Source organism: Salmo salar, chromosome ssa17 (assembly GCF_905237065.1).
Source record: "Salmo salar chromosome ssa17, Ssal_v3.1, whole genome shotgun sequence".
Lineage (NCBI taxonomy): Eukaryota > Metazoa > Chordata > Actinopteri > Salmoniformes > Salmonidae > Salmo > Salmo salar.
In genome coordinates, this window is record NC_059458.1 from 60,621,363 (window position 1) to 60,637,643 (window position 16,281).

General features: G+C 43.7%; 1 protein-coding gene and 1 pseudogene across 1 annotated transcript; both read right to left on the minus strand.

The window, feature by feature from the left end:
* Positions 1-12: 12 nt before the first annotated feature.
* On the minus strand, positions 13-2,072 carry LOC106576229 (ankyrin repeat and SOCS box protein 13-like; annotated as a pseudogene).
* A 617-nt stretch (positions 2,073-2,689) lies between these two features.
* On the minus strand, positions 2,690-14,943 carry gdib (Rab GDP dissociation inhibitor beta). Its single transcript, NM_001141733.1, is given in 11 exon segments — positions 2,690-3,957; positions 4,091-4,145; positions 4,235-4,379; positions 4,721-4,892; positions 4,992-5,091; positions 5,424-5,555; positions 5,883-6,081; positions 6,377-6,511; positions 6,893-6,992; positions 7,340-7,447; positions 14,849-14,943. Coding segments are annotated over 11 exon segments (1,347 nt in total). The 5' UTR covers positions 14,894-14,943; the 3' UTR covers positions 2,690-3,801.
* Positions 14,944-16,281: the final 1,338 nt, after the last annotated feature.

Consider the following 16,281-nt stretch of genomic DNA (forward strand, 5'->3'; position numbering starts at 1 on the left):
AAAGTAGAGAACTGAAGTTGTTTGGCTTTATTTTCCCTAACCATGTTAAAACAAGCTTTCATCTCTATACAATATTATAACATCATTGTTGCAGGCCTTCTTGAAATGTATTTTACAATGTATTGTTACTGCTTATAACGTAGTAATACATCACACCATATTGCATGTGTGTCCCACAGTAAACAAAACATATTCAGAAGAAGATGATGTGTCCCAACTTAGTATTCAAGCTTTCTCCTTTTCCTGATATTCCTTTTGGAATCCATCCATGAGTCAGTTCATAAGGCAGCATCAGCACCCCTCATGTCTCAGAGAATGTAGCTGATGGTAAGTTGAGATATGTCCAGTTGACCTACGACCTCCAGAGCTCTGGTACCCAGCAACGTCCTCAGAGCCACTCTGCTAAGTTGCTGCAGACTCAGAGGAGTACCTAGAGATAATCAGACAGCCACAATGACAAAAGTCACATAAGTGATGGAGAAACACAAATGGAAAATATTATTGCCTCTGGACTTACTTTCATAATACTGTAAACATTGTTCAGTGGGAGAGCCAGGCTTGGTGTAGTCTATGGGCTTTTTGTTGTCATTGTCTGTGACATACACGTTGCCTCCAAAGTCCACCAGTAACTCAATCATGTCCACCATCTCTACTCTGGCAGCATGGTGGAGAGCCGTCTCATGGAACTTAGCTGCATTCACCTTGGCACCTGAATAGAAAACACATTCTGTTTACAGTCGATACTTACATTTCCTCAGGAAAATGTGGCCTTTTGGCAGATTTGTGAATGAAATTCCAGTGTCCACCCAGCATAACAAATACTTGTATGTAAAACGTATTCATAAACACAGTATAGTCATACAGAGCCATTGATATGAATACAGCAGTCGCCTGAGACAATGTTTTCCTCTTTGTCCCCATCCTCACCTGCTTTGAGCAGCACCCTGGCACAGTCCACATGCTCCTTGGCACAGGCAGCATGTAGCGGGGTACCAAACTGGAGGTCAAAGGCCTCTAGCAAGGCTCCATGCTCTATCATTAGCCTCGCTATATCTGCATTACCTACAGTATATAGACGGATACCAAACGTTATAGATATGAAGTTCTCACACATATCTATACACATATGGTGCATCCTCCTCACACCCACCCCTTCTCTTGCACTCCTACTTCACTTTCCCTAGTGATACCCCTTATCGCCTTACCTCTTCCTCCAGTCCTCTTACCTCTCCTTCTCCTGTTTAAAACCTATTCCACCAGTCTCTTCCCTCCTATCCTGGTCAGTCTTCCCTCTCCTGCCTTGTTTTCTCTCTCCTCCAGTCCACCTGACCCTGCCTTATCACTATTTCCCCAGTCATATACCCCATCATCATGCCCCAGTCTTACCCTTTATGCAGGCCTGTGCAGGGGAGAGGCAGTGAGTGCTGTGAGGGAGGGGTTGACTTTGGCTCCATGTTCCAGCAGCATCTTTGCACACTCCAGGCTCCCCGCAGCACAGGTGTTACAGAGAGGAGTGCTACCATGGATGGTCCTCATGTCCATCTGGGGGAGAGGGGGTAAAGAGGAAGGGATGAAGAGATAGAGGGAGTGGGACCACTACTGCTACACATGCTGTAGGTGTATTGGTGTCTTGCTACAGCTCTATATATTTAGCCCTACTGTAGCTGCCTCACCTGAGCCCCTGCATCTAGTGGCAGTCGGGCACAGTTTGGATGTCCCTGGATGCAGGCGTCATGGAGCGGAGTGATGTTGTCTACTGTCACCATGTTTACAGATGCTCCACCCTCAATCAGCTGTTCCACCTGAAGGGCCCTGCCTAAGGTCGCGGCCTCATGAACACAGTTCTGTCTGCCCAAAACCCTAGCAGGAAGGGGAGAGGCTCTGGCACAAACGCAACCTCCTGCGTATTTACCCTTTGGTTGCGCAATTATGCGTTCATCCAATGAACAATGTTGGGCAATGAATAAAAGCGAACATATTTACATTCACCACCTTTCCGTCAATAATTGGAATTTATGTAGTTCAGATTGAAAAATTGATAGTCTGTTTGCCCAAATCGAAGACTCACCCATATTTCCAAAGTTAGAAAGCTGTGGCGCTGTCATTTCCATTATTGCAGGATTTTCCATTGAGAAATATTAGCGGGACAGAAACAAAATCAACACGAGTGGACTGGGTTTATTTATAGGAACAGGGTCCATGTGACGATTAATGTTACGATAGGGACAGGGAAGCCGAAGAGCCTTTTGGGAGTTGTAGTTCTAAACTTGAGAATAACTTGGGACTTTTAAGTACCAAACATGTAACAGCTTTTTGATTCTGTGGACATGCCATGTTAACAGTGCATTTTACCATTACATATTAAAACGGTTACAAATAGGCTGCCATATTAATACCAACCAGCCAACAGGAATTCACCAAATCCAGAGTACTCTTTGCACTTCATTAATGTCATAAGAATCACTGTTCTTGTCTGTTTTTAGTTCTGCATCAATAAATAACTCAAAGGTCCTCTTCAGTGCAAAGTTCATAGATGGTTCAGCAGACAGTTTAGGTTGATGATATAAAATAGTATTAAAGAGGAAGTGTCAAAGGCAAAGCTCCCGATACTCAAATGACCACACAAAAGCCCATCATACAGCAATACTAGCATCGACTCACTACTGAATAAGGACAACACATACTTTTGTTTTTTCACAAGTTAATTTTTACTTTGCAGTACAGAAATCATTTGAGCACCGTCTTTTTGTAATCTTTTTTTTTTTTACATTGATGACATTTAAACAGGGCCCTTGTCATATCAATACTGCCAAAGTAGACATTTGGTCCTTTTAAAGCAATTAGTCAACCTCATCACAAATCCCCAACCTGCTTCAGTCTGCTTGGGACTGTTCATTTTTAATAGTAAAGGAAATAACAGTATTCTATTACATTATGGTTACTCAAGCTGCTGCAAACAGGTCCAGGTAGTTTGACTACACTTGCTCGTTCAGTGGCTTGGCCTAGGTACAGTAAGATGCCTTGCCCAGGGCTGGCTACTAGAGGCTGGAGATGAGCCGCTAGGACAAGGGAGCTGATAAATGAAGAAAACAAAAAAAACAAGGCCCCCCCAATCACAATCGATGGGAGTATTTATATTAGCTGGTAACAGGAAACAATTAAAAGCTTCCTCTCTCACATGGTTTTGGTGGTCAAATGAAGCTTTGCTGGCCAAACCCTTTTTTGGTTACAGCTTGTTAGGAATAGTGCTTCATAACTGGAACAAGCCAAGCCACTCACTTACCTCCCTCACAACAACAAAAACACCTGACAAGAAAAATACTACTGATCTGATCACATTTCATGATTCACTTCCCCAAAACACTTATGCTTTTACATGGTTGCATTATTTATTATTAGTATTTGAACAAAATAGATTTGACCCTCCCACACCGTGGTACTGTTTTCTTTTGATTGATCAATTGATTTGACATATTTGGACTAAACGCCCACATCCAGGAGAGAAAATGATCAGTTACATTATGAAAAAGAACGTAGGGCGTATGTATACCAATGTTCAGTGCAACAACTGTCTGAATGTGATTATAAAATGCATAACTCCCACCTGGCCCCCTTTTCCAGCGATGCTATATTGTAACTTCATATATAGGGTGAACTTCCATAAAGGGCAAAACGTATACTTGGATCGTCAGCCAACCCATTTTATCTATATTTTTGGATGGTTTTCCTTATTTTTTTAAGATTTCAGTTGTCGGTGGCAAATATCTGATATTCACGAGTGTTGCAGACTCGCTCATTTCTCTACTGGTCAGCTGCGTCGCCGAAGATGTCGTTCTTCTTGCGCTCCATCTCGGCAAAGTCAAATTCGGTTCCCGTCATCCGCTTGTAGATGTCCTTGATGTCGTCGCAGGTGGTCTCGAAGTGGGTGGTAGCGTCGTAGGTACGGGACATGAAGATCTACGCCAACAATAAGAAAACAATAGATGGTTAAACACAGGCAAACAAGACAAGCAATAGTTGTATTTTTGTTAACACAAGGTCACTGGACTTGACTGGGGTAAGCAGAAACAAACAGAAGTAATGGACCCACCTGGCTTTCAGCACCCATGTCAGTTGGTGCGTACTGGTCACTGATGCTCACAAACCTGCAGAGAGAAATGACAAAGTCAACATGACCGTAGTAAAGACTAGTGGGAGACATCCAACATCAACAGTTTAGTGATGAGGCTCGTACTTCTGCTCGACAGGCTCCAGCAGGTCCATGGCTGGTTTGACCTCCATCTCAGGGTTGTCCGTCTCCACTGTGGTGCTGACGATGGCCACATACTTCCCCTGTGCTGCCACATTATGAGTATAGGAGATCATGCACACGTAGATATCTGGGGGATAAAAAAAATATTAGCAAATTCAATATTTCACTCCTTGCCCGAGTTGGGTGCGAGTTGGGTGCGAGTTGGGGCAGTGATATGGTTAGGTCCATGCCACCCTTTTCACCATCATCTCACCCTCATCGGGGTCCCTTAAACCCGGATGTGGGGACCCCCCTCAGGGGTTTCTTTTACACCTGCTACGTGATGTTTGTTATCATCTTAGTCTTAAGTACTCAATACTTTTGGGTAATTGAGCGTGAAGATGGTCTCTCATGTTCAATTTATAAATCTCATGTGTTGTTTCCATAGGGGCCTTGCGTGGTGACATCACTTCCTGCAGCGGGGCTCACCGTGCTTCCTGTTGACCTGGTTCTGGGGGATGATGATCTGGCAGGAGTTGGCGTCGCTGGTGTTCTTGATGGGGTGGCTCATGATGCAGATGACTCGGATCACCTGACCGACCTTGGTTGTGCGGTCCATTAGATAGCTGGGATCGCAGATCAGCTGCTTACAGCGGGCGATCTGGGGGGTGTTTAAGAATTAGCGCCAAGATTACACATGCCTTCCTCTAGTCCTCAGAGTATGGCCACTATATAAGCCGGGGAGAAATACGATTTTTACCTCTCCCTCAGACTTGACTCCCACTACTTTTCCATCCTCCATGACGATCTCCTCAATGGGCTTGTTCAGCATGTAGGTTCCTCCGTAGATAGCACTTAGTCTACAGGAAGGAGACAGGGAACGAGAGGGAGAGATTCTGTAAAGCATGTTCAATTCTCTGACAATGTCAATTTTAACTAGAAGCACACGGTTCAGAATTCTATTGTATACTTTCAAGAAATAGCACACTTTGAAAAAGACCCATCTAAATTCGAACAGTCCAACAGCAAAATAAGAAGTAATCATTGGGCATACTGCTAAACATTGTATTTGGATTCAAATGAGTCCAACTTTTATTTGCATAGTGAAAGTCAACAAGCCAAAACACGGATGAAACAAAAAGGCAGCTAGACGGGAAATGACATATGTTTACAGGTCAGAGTTGAGCCTTACCTGGCGAACCCTTGGGGCAGCTCCCCCAGGCCGTAGAGGGGGTAGAGGTACGGACTCTTGCCATATCTGGCCAGAGACTCACTGTAGAGCTTGATCCTGTTTAGCGAGTCCATGCAAGGCAGGTCCAGGTACCTGAGAGAGAGGGGAGAGACAAGAATGAATATAGTACTTTCTTTGAATATATAACCAAGTTTCTTGAAAGACTGGAAAATAGGATGACTATCCTTGACACCCTGTGCTTGTGAGGCTGCCATGTCATCTAAAAGGTGTCATAATGGTGACATTCCAGGTCACCTTTTTCACAGTCTCAGAATATAGCTATATCCTGAAATCTGATAATCAACGTAGTGCAACTGCAAACAAGACGACCTGGAACTCTTGATGCTTTTTAGTTAACCCCAAAATGGCCGAACACCTTCCATCTCTGGCTCAGCCAATAAGATGATGCAGGTGACTCACTCGTCTGTCCGGTAGAGGGCGAGGGAGTGTCCTGTGAAGTCGATGACATCCTGGCCCAGGTCAAACTTCTTGAACACATCCCTCATCGTCGTCTTGTTGGGGTCCACGCCTTCCATGGTCTTGGGGTCGTTTTCATCGAAGTTAGCCACAAAAACCAGGAACTTCCTGAAGCGCCGTTTCTCAAACAGCCCCATCAGACCTGTAGGGGAGAGAGTTGTGCTATTCAGGGGTAGCTAATTATCTACATGATTGAGAGCTGAAAAGCAAGACAATACAGAACCAGGAAGAGGTTATTTGTGAGGAGCTGTGATGACAGTAAGACATTTTGACGTATGATATGTCAACAATTCACTGTTTTAGACTGCTGTAAGCCGGATGGATATTAGACTTGATTAAAAGTTTACTGTATGCAGAGTCAACCTGAGCTTATCAGACATAAAAACTACAAAACCCAACCTCTCCTCTATTTCCCCTAGTCCCCCTGTACCACTCACTGGATGCCAGGGCCTCGGTCTCGGTGGAGGGCACTTTGTAGATGCTGCCCTTCTTGTAGACGAAGCTGCCTTCGATCACCTTGAAGTCCAGGTAGCGCGTCACCTGTGTGATCAGCAGCATGCGGACCAACTGACCTGCACAGGTGAGACAGACAAATCAGTGTTACCTTTCCCAGACAGGTTATGAGAATAAAGTTCAATCCAATTCAAAATCACTTTTACATATACAGCTTTATTAGTCTTCCAATTGAAAGTTCTCTCTGTTGCCTCATCCTGTCAACCACATCCAATCATTGCTAGGCAACAAGATCAGTCGCACTATCAAATATGGCCATGACCCAACTACCGAATATTCCAGAATCACATTTTTGGTATTCATCCCTTCTTTTCCCCTGAGACCAAGAATGAAGTGTTATATCTAAGGTCCAGAGTTTTTCCTTGTCTGGTGACATGGTCAGGAAAACTCCTGGCCCTAGTTAATATAATACATAATAAAAAGTGGTGATTAGTGTTTACCGTTGGCCATGAGGAACTTCGGGATGAGGTCCACATTCCAGTCCCGGCCTTTTCCCATGGACTCCGGTGGGGCGCCTGGGAGACTGAAGCGTTTATACAGCTAAAAGAGAGAATAATTTGCCATTTTGTTGAAGCAGCAATTTAGCCAAGAGGAATACAACAGAGTGCATATATAAGCAGCAACTGACTATATTGATCATGTGCTGTCACCCATTTTTAAGGATATTCAGATTAGTATGACTAGTTCCTTGTTCTCTTCCTCATGCCTCATCATTCAGATTCATACGGTTACAAACATTTCTGGGAAATGGGTGAGTAGGCATCCTGCCTGTTATCTTGTGTAAGAGAATGGTACAGTCTTAGTTTGTGTCTTGTGTGGCCTGTCGAGGTTGGTCTTAGGGGTCAGCGCCTCAGAGGTCAAGCAGTAGAGGTCAGAGGTTGACTTACATCCTCCAGGGGAGTGATGGAGGCACTCTCTGCCCCGTAGTAGGAGTTCCGGTCCATGTGCAAGACCTTCTTCCCCTTCACTGACATGATCCCTGACAGGATGCATTCCTATTGGACGAGAGACAGGAAGGAGAGGGGGTTGAGCATCACACAAATCACTTAAACCTGGATAGTTGCCAATATCGCACAGGTCAAACATTTGGAATGATAATTGAATCCTAGATATTGATTTTCATGTTTGAGATTGTATTGTTGTATGAATATTGCTGGTATCAGTTTTGTTCTTCTCCAGATAGGATTGTGTTTCATAATGGCAGACGCACAGACAGTCACGGTCTCGTTACGGCAGAAAATGCACTAAAAGCCTCACATTTCACACAGCCCAGATTCAACTAGACAAGGAAACATTTGAGACTTTGTCGCAGATGTAGTCAAAGTAATGAATGTGGTCCCTGTCTGGTTTAGCCCCGTCTTTTCATGCTCCAATCTGATAACTGACTGTGTGGCCGGCGACAGTGGACCAGTCCAGCTGGCAGGGTCTCTATAATGATAGCTTATGCTAGTGGTCTACTCATGCTTCCCCTCTGCTAGCCGTGTGTGTACTTAAGATGGATTAACACTGATTATATAGCGTAAGCAATCATTTAGCCTAATAAGCAGGAATTTCATAAAAATAGGATTGATATGACACAACAGACAAACATTAAATCTACTGATGAATCCTCTGGGAGAGTAGACTTATGTAGCCTAACTACCATGACCAGCTAAGGCTGTGACTGAAGATGGCCTCAGTTCTGGTGTGTGTGTGTGTGTGTCGCCACTTTTGATAAGAGGGCAGTGGAGGAGAGGGCGGGGGCGTGGGTGGGACCAGAGTCACAGAGTTAATTCAGTATGATCTCCATTTTGGTTAACAGTAGAGAAGGAGATTCCAGAATCTACAACACAGAACTCTATTCAACATTCTCTGGCATTCTAGAGTAGAGGCAGTCTGTAGTGACAGTGTCGCCACAAAATAAAGGGTTTTAGCAACAGCCACTGAAGAGGGGAGCTATGCAGAGAGGGGAGTAGGTTTGAGCGTCCAATTCAACTCACGCTCCATTTAAAAGACGGAATTTAGGCTAGATAGGACAAGCAAGCTGCCGATCAGCAGCTTTCTGTTTCTCCCTTTGCAGTGCTAGGCTGCGATTAGAGTTCCTCTGTAAAGGCAATAGTTTCTCCAAAGTTAGTCAAGAATCACGGGCTGCCTGGTACAGTACTGCCGGCCGGCCAGAGGAAAAGGTGCGCACGTGACTGACTCGAATTCCCACCGTCTTTCAAAAGACCTTAAGATCACGGCAGCTGGTTTGTAGAAGCAGCAATACACTCTGCGTCATGTGATTCCGTGGACAATATTCAGAAAAAAAGTTCAACTGAAATGCAGCCTGATTCAGAACACTGTGCTGACAGATGTTTACCTCATCCAGTAGCTTCTGCCTACATATTTGATCTTACTGTAACAAATCACCCTAGATAAGACCGTGGAATGACTCAGATTGAATATAATGGGGGCAGAAGAGGTGACAGGTTGTGTTTGTGGGAGAGACATTTTATAGGCTACACTGTGTTGACAATGACTAATAATACGACAAACAGGACACCACAGCATCATGATTCCACACTCCTGGTGTGCACTGCTGCCAGGTCTGACACAATGCATTGTGTCACAGGAAGTGACTCTGCTATTGTTTCAGTTTCCATCTCCCTAGAGTCAGCCCCATTCAGATCAGGGCAACTTAGGACAGGGCTCCGGTGTACAAAAACAGCACCCTGCCTCTGCTGTTCCCATCATCATGGGGATACAGGGTCCCTGACCCACTAGCCTGCCCCATGCTGGCCCTAGCCAACCCCTCTGTCTGGGGCTGGGCAAGTTTAAGAACAGTATCATTTCCTCACCACTGCATTTTCTGACCATGGGCCTTAACGTTAGACAAACAGGGACTTTTACTGAGCTAAAAAAAAGCACTGACCGGTCAGGTCTCTCAGGGAAACAAAATCAATGTCCACTCTCAGAGAGAAGCATCGATGTCACTCAACGTGAGATTAACGAGATGCAGGACTGCCTGTGCTGCACATCCGCAGTGGAAGCATGTGCTCATCTCACTGACTGGTAGTCTACCACAAGCACATGAGGAATGTCTGTTTCATAAAAGGCATCTTAGAAAAAGGTGCAGGTAATGCCTTTGATGTTCCATCCATAATGACCAATTTACCATTTTAGTACCAATTATTACAGATGTATTTCTTTCGTGGGAAAAGGGCACCATAAAAGGTGCAACTGAAAGTCCAAACGTGTCTTGAGGATTTCGGATTATGTGGGAAGGCAAGCTGTTCATATGTCCCTATTCATTTAGGAAGACAATCAGAGGAAAGCTGGAGACATGTTCAATTTGGTTGTGTGGCGTAAAATTGTCCTTGTTTCTCATCACGGTTTTGTAAATCTATTAAATATACATGGAGGGTGGCAGGTAGCCAAGTGGTTAGAGTGTTGGGCCAATAAGGAAAAAGGTTGCTGGTTTGAATACCCGAGCCGTCAAGGTGAGAAACCTGTCGACGTGTCAAGGTTGTCAAGGCAGTTAAGCCCAATTTGATCCGGGGGCGCCGTTCTACTATGGTTGACCTTGTTAAACAACATTTCACTATCTGGTGTGTGACAAAAGATATTTTCTTTTGGTGCTGTAACTTCCAGAAGAATATATGGCAGTAAATGGATGGGGGGGGGGGGATTTCACAGTTTAATCTTTAACATAGCAGCCCTATAACAAGTAGGTGGATTTTTATGACGAGTGACTGACTGAGGCCCACTCTGAAGACGGTAAAGTGTTGGGCGGCTCTCTGAAGTTCAAAAGGCCACAGTGTGAGTCACGCTGGGAACAAGAGTGACTGTGTGCCAGTGCCACCCTGGCTGACATTTCCCCACAACTCCTTCATGTGTGACTCCAAAAGGTTGGGATCCAATATCTGGACTGCATCTGTAATGTCATTGCGCACTCTCAGGATCCACACACAGTACTAGAACCATCACCTCATCTTCTTCCCTTGCTCTAATTGAATGACACCCAAAGTTATTACCTAAATCTAATGCCTCCATGTTTCATCCGCTACTGCAGCCCTCTATCCTTCTATCAGGAAAAAGTTTAGCTTGGCCAGGACTCTCAAATTACATCATATGAATGACATCCCAATAATGGCATCACATGACAACCAACAGTATCAAGTGATGGTGTAAAAGAGGGGCCATAATATTGATGACCACGCCCTCCTGGGCCTCATTTTGTTTTATTTAACCTTTAAATACCGTAAATTCCGGACTATAAGCCGCAACTTTTTCCCCACGCTTTGAACCTCGTGGCTTAAAACAATGACGCGGCTAATATATAGATTTTTTTATTTTTTTTATTTTTTTAAAAACACATTCTGTGACGTGCACAGTTTTTTGGCGGCATGAAGCTTTCATTAGACCAATGAAATTGCCGAACGGGTTAAGGTCAAACAACTTTTTTTGTTTACTGTTTAGATTAAATCGAGCGCTCTCAAACTTCCCATCATTCTGATTACGGTAGTCATTTTGTCACCCTCATCATGGCAAAGACACGGAGAAATGCATATGATGCAGCTTTCAAGTTGAAGGCGATTGATCTGACTGTTGGAAAAGGAAATAGAGCTGCTGCACGGGAGCTTGGTCTTAATGAGTCGATGAAAGACGTTGGAAACAGCAGCGTGAGGAATCGACTCAGTGCAAAAAGACAACTAAAGCTTACTGCTAATTTTTTTTTTTTTGTTACAAGCCGTGTTTCGTTAAAGCCTGTGTAAAGTTAATTTGTTTCAATGTACCGGTAGGCACCTGCGGCTTATAGACATGTGCGGCTTATTTATGTTCAAAATCATATCTATTTTTTAAATTCAGTGGGTGCGACTTATATTCAGGTGCGCTCAATAGTCCGGAAATTACAGTAAGCAAGTCAGTTAAGAACAAATTCATATTTACAATGATGGCCTTGGAACAGTGGGTTAACTGCCTTGTTCAGGGGATGTTCAGATTTTTACCTTGTCAGCTCGGGGATTCGATCTAGCAACCTTTTGGTTACTGGCCCAACGCTCTAACGGCTACCTGCCGCCCCCATCCTTTAAGTATGGGGACAGACGGACAAGGACACCACCATCCCCCCCAGACTAGAGGTAGATGTTTGCTAGGCCCCAGCTGCAGAGAGAGGAGGATACATACAATAAAAGCATATCCCAGAACAGCCAGTTCTCCTTTCCCCACCATGTCTTTCTCAACCACATGGACCACAATCAGGGTGGAGTGTGTGGCGGGCAGGGAGATGCTTGAATAAATGCCAAACAGAACTGGATCCTTGCTAGGGTTGACCTGCATCAGTTGGAACTAAGCCCATCTCTCGTATCATACCACTGTATCATAGTATATGGCGCCAGTTAAGTATACGTGATGCCTCAGAGTTCTGCCAACGGTCTGTCTTGCTTTTGCAGAACTTAAACTTGCACTGTACTCTCAGTTCCTCTGCGACCGAACCACACCCATCTGCAGTCTAAAACAACACAGGAGTCACCAACCCAAAAGCCAACACTCTCAACCAGGCTGCCTACCCCTACTGCTGACAAGCCAAAATGCCTTCCTGACTGCCACATCCTGTTGGAGTGGACTACACTAAACGTGGCTGCACAGGATTCTGAACAATTTCACACAATTCCTGGATGGAATATGGAATTCCTAAGTTATGTAATCATGGAATGTCACAGTCAGTGTGACTGACAGCAAAGGAACTAGCTGGACCTGTATCAGTGAAAGTATTGCTTTCAAACCTTGGCAATGGATTGTTTCCCAATGTAACAGTATGATTGTCTTTGTGTGTGATCTATTGCTGAACTGTTATTTTTAACAACACACTCCCCCACCTGAGTCAGACATGCGAGACAGACAGGAAACTGTAAATAGATCTGAGTGAGGCCTCACAGTACAGTAAATTCTATCAAGTTTTTCCTGTCATGCCTCAACCAAGTGTTTTACAGCTGAGTAAAGCAGTGGGAACAACATACTATCGGTCATTTTGGTTCTCTTCCATGCATGTTCTTGTGAGCTAGCTACAAAATGTACGAGAACTAATATCTGTGACAGAATATCCTTTGATAAAAATATAATTTGCTGGCTGGCTAGTGGATACAAAGTAATTAACTAGTACTGCAGAATCAACTTGAGAAACTAGCTAGCGAAATCAGGGTTTCCAAAACTCGGTCCTTGGGCTCCCCCTGGGTGAACGTTTTGGTTTTCGCTTTGATAACTTGAGTGAGCTGTGCAGTGCTTGGGCAGGACAGAGTTTGGGAAACCCTGAGCTATGTGACATTAGCTCGCTATGTTCGGGTTTGGTGGAGTAAGGTTCATAAATTGCAGGTGTCTGTTGTTCACTACCCAATCATTTTACAAACACTGAATTAGCTAGCTATTTATACTGAACAAAAATATATATGCAACATGATAGTGTTAGGCCCATGTTTCATGAGCTGAAATAAAAGATCCCAGAAATGTTGCATATAGATAAAAAGCTAATTTCTCAAATTTTGTGCACAAATTTGTTTACATCCTTTTTAGTGAGCATTTCTCCTTTGCCAAGATAACCCATCCACCTGACAGGTGTGGCATATCAAGAAGCTGATTAAACAGCATTATAATTACACAGGTGCACCTTGTTCTGAGGACAATAAAAGGCCACTAAAATGTGCAGTTGTCACATAACACAATGTCACAGATGTCTCAAGTCCTGAGAGAGGCATGCTGACTGGCATGCTGACTGCAGGAATGTCCACCAGGGCAGCTGCAGGATAATTTCTCTACCATAAGCCACCTCCAACACCATTTTAGAGAATTTGGCAGGACATCCAACCGGCCACCACGCCAGCCCAGGACTTCCACATCCGGCTTCTTCACCTGCGGGATTGTCTGAGACCAGCCACCCAGACAGCTGATGAAACTGGGGTTTTGCACAACCCAAAAAAATTCTGCACACTGTCAGAAACCATCTCAGGGAAGCTCATCTGAGTGCTCGTCATCTTGACCTGGTTGCAGTTCGGCGTCGTCACTGGCTTCAGCGGGCAACTGCTCACATTCGATGGCCACTGGCACGCTGGAGAAGTTTGCTCTTCATGGATGAATCCCGGTTTAAACTGTAGATGGCAGATGGCGTTGTGTGGGCGAGTGGTTTGCTGATGTCAACGTTGTGAACAGAGTGCCTCACGATGGTGGTGGGGTTATGGTAGGCAGGCATAAACTATGGACAATGAACACAATTTAATTTTATTGATGGCAATTTGAGTGCACAGCGATACTGTGACAAGATGCTGAGGCCCATTTTAGTTCCATTCATCCACCGCCATCACCTCATGTTTAAGCATAATGCAGACACATTTCGCAGGGATCTGTACACAATTCCTGGAAGCTGAAAATGTCCCAGTTCTACCATGGCCTGCATACTCACCAGACATCTCACCCATTGAGCATGTTTGGGATGCTCTGGATCGACGTGTAGGACGTGTTCCAGTTCCCGCCAATATCCAAACACTTTGTGCAGCTATTAAAGAAGAGTGGGACAACATTCCACTGGCCACAATCAACCACGTTGCATGATGCAAATGGTGGTCAAACCAGACCAACAGATGCATATCTGTACTCTGGGTCATATGAAATCCATAGATTAGGGCCTAATTAATTTATTTCAATTGACTGATTACCTATATGAACTGTAACTCAGTAAAATCTTTGAAAATGTTGCGTATATATTTGTGTTCAGTGTACTAACAGTGTACATCAGTTAGATTAGCTAACTAGTTACAAGTTAACTACAGTAGCTAAACTAATACTCGCGGGGAGAATCTCCTCCACAAAACAAACCAAAACCACCGCCTGTTGAAAAATCCAAGCACTCGTGAATAAAGCTTCATCGCATGGTGATAGTAACGTTACATAAATGAGTATCCAATTCGAAAATTACACTACCTTCGTATCACATTCAACATGAGAGCATATGCACACTTTTTCAAACTAAAAAAGGACATTACACTGTCAAACTGGGACACGTTAGCCTAAACAAAGCTGGCATTAGCTACAATGGCTATCCAGCTATCATGCTAACCAATTAGCTACCAATGCCAGTTAGATTTTCCAACTTGATTGATAAACAGCATGCATGAATATGAGACTGAGGCACCACCTTAAATGACGTTAAACGTATTAGTAGTTACCTAGTTAGCTACCGAAAGTTAAGTTCATTGAGACATTGACAGACGTGACCACTGACAGTAGTTAGCTAGCTAGCTTATTAGGCCCAGCCGATAGTTGAACTACGCTAGCTAGCGGGTTAGCAAAGCTCGCACACAAAGTGGCAATTGAAGGAATATATTGCCTCTGAGCATCGCTTAGATTATTCAAGGAACGAACTGGCATGGTAAAATGATTCTCACCGTCAGTCCGGTACCCAGCACGATAACGTCGTATTCTTCATTCATTTTCCCAAGTATTTTCTCCTCTTTTCCTGAATAGTGGCCCGAAGAAAATGGAGATCTGCAAAGCTGGAAACGAAAGGGGCTGCAGTTCAACGTCAAGCGATTCTGCTTCACTGTAGGGGAGGAGCCTGTCAATAACGGAGAACATTTCTCACATTTCTGGGTATTGATAATGAATCGATTATGTACTTATCAATGAACATTTCCCAAAATATATTTTTCATAAGAATCGTGCTTTTATTCGTCTTGTAATTTGTAAAAGTCTCCTGTAGCTACCGTAGTCCACCACCTGCCTATGCTCAGTATTTATTTTGTCAGAGGTGTCCTCTTTGTGACATTGCCAATAGCTCCATTATACGGTGTGTGTATGTTTTCTCCCGTGTGTGTGTGTGTATATATCTGTGTGCGTTTGCTATGCATAGATCACCTTGGTTCACTTAGCAAGTCTTTCCGGATGGACAGGATCCAGTCCACATTGCATCCTCTGTTTGCTTTGTTGAGTCAGTAGGTCAGGTGACAAACTCACACAATCATAACAACATAAAAACTCTCCTAATCCTTTCTTTAATCCTTCATATTCCAAACTGTCACATGCAGTGCCTTCAAAAAGTATTCACACCCCTTTACTTTTTCCACATTTTGTTGTGTTACAGCCTGAATATAAAATGGTTTAAATGTAGATTTTTTTTTATCACTGGCCTACACACTACCAAACATTTTACTAATTAAGAAAAAATGTAAAGTTGAAATGTCTTGAGTCAATAAGTATTCAACCCCTTTGTTATGGCAAGCCTAAATCATTTCAGGAGTTAAAATGTGCTTAACAAGTCATAATAAGTTGCAAGGACTCACTCTGTGTGCAATAATATTGTTTAACAAGATTTTTGAATGGCTACTTAATCTCTGTCCCTCAGTCAATCAGTGAATTTCAAATACAGATTCAACCACAAAGACCAGGGATGTTTTCCAATGACTCGCAAAGAAGGACACCTATTGGTAGGAGAAAAATAAAATAAAACAGACATTGAATTTCCCTTTGAGCATGATGAAGTTATTAAACTGTGGATGGTGTATCAATACACCCAGTCCCTACAAAGAGCCAGCAGCATACCACCCTGCATTCTGCTGCTGGCTTGCCTCTGAAGTTAACCAGGCTTAGTTCTGGTCAGTCCCTGGATGGGGGACCAGATGCTGAAAGAAGTGTTGTTGGAGGTGCGGGCAAGAGGCACTAAAGTGAATGTGCAAAAAAATTGGCAAAGTGTGATGGAACATTTTATGTTTGTGCTTTTCTAATAACCAATTTCTGTGTTCATGAAAGTGATTGAATGAATCCTCACTATCAGTATCTGCAATTTGGCAGTACGCCCAGACCCTTGTTTTGAACAAGGGAT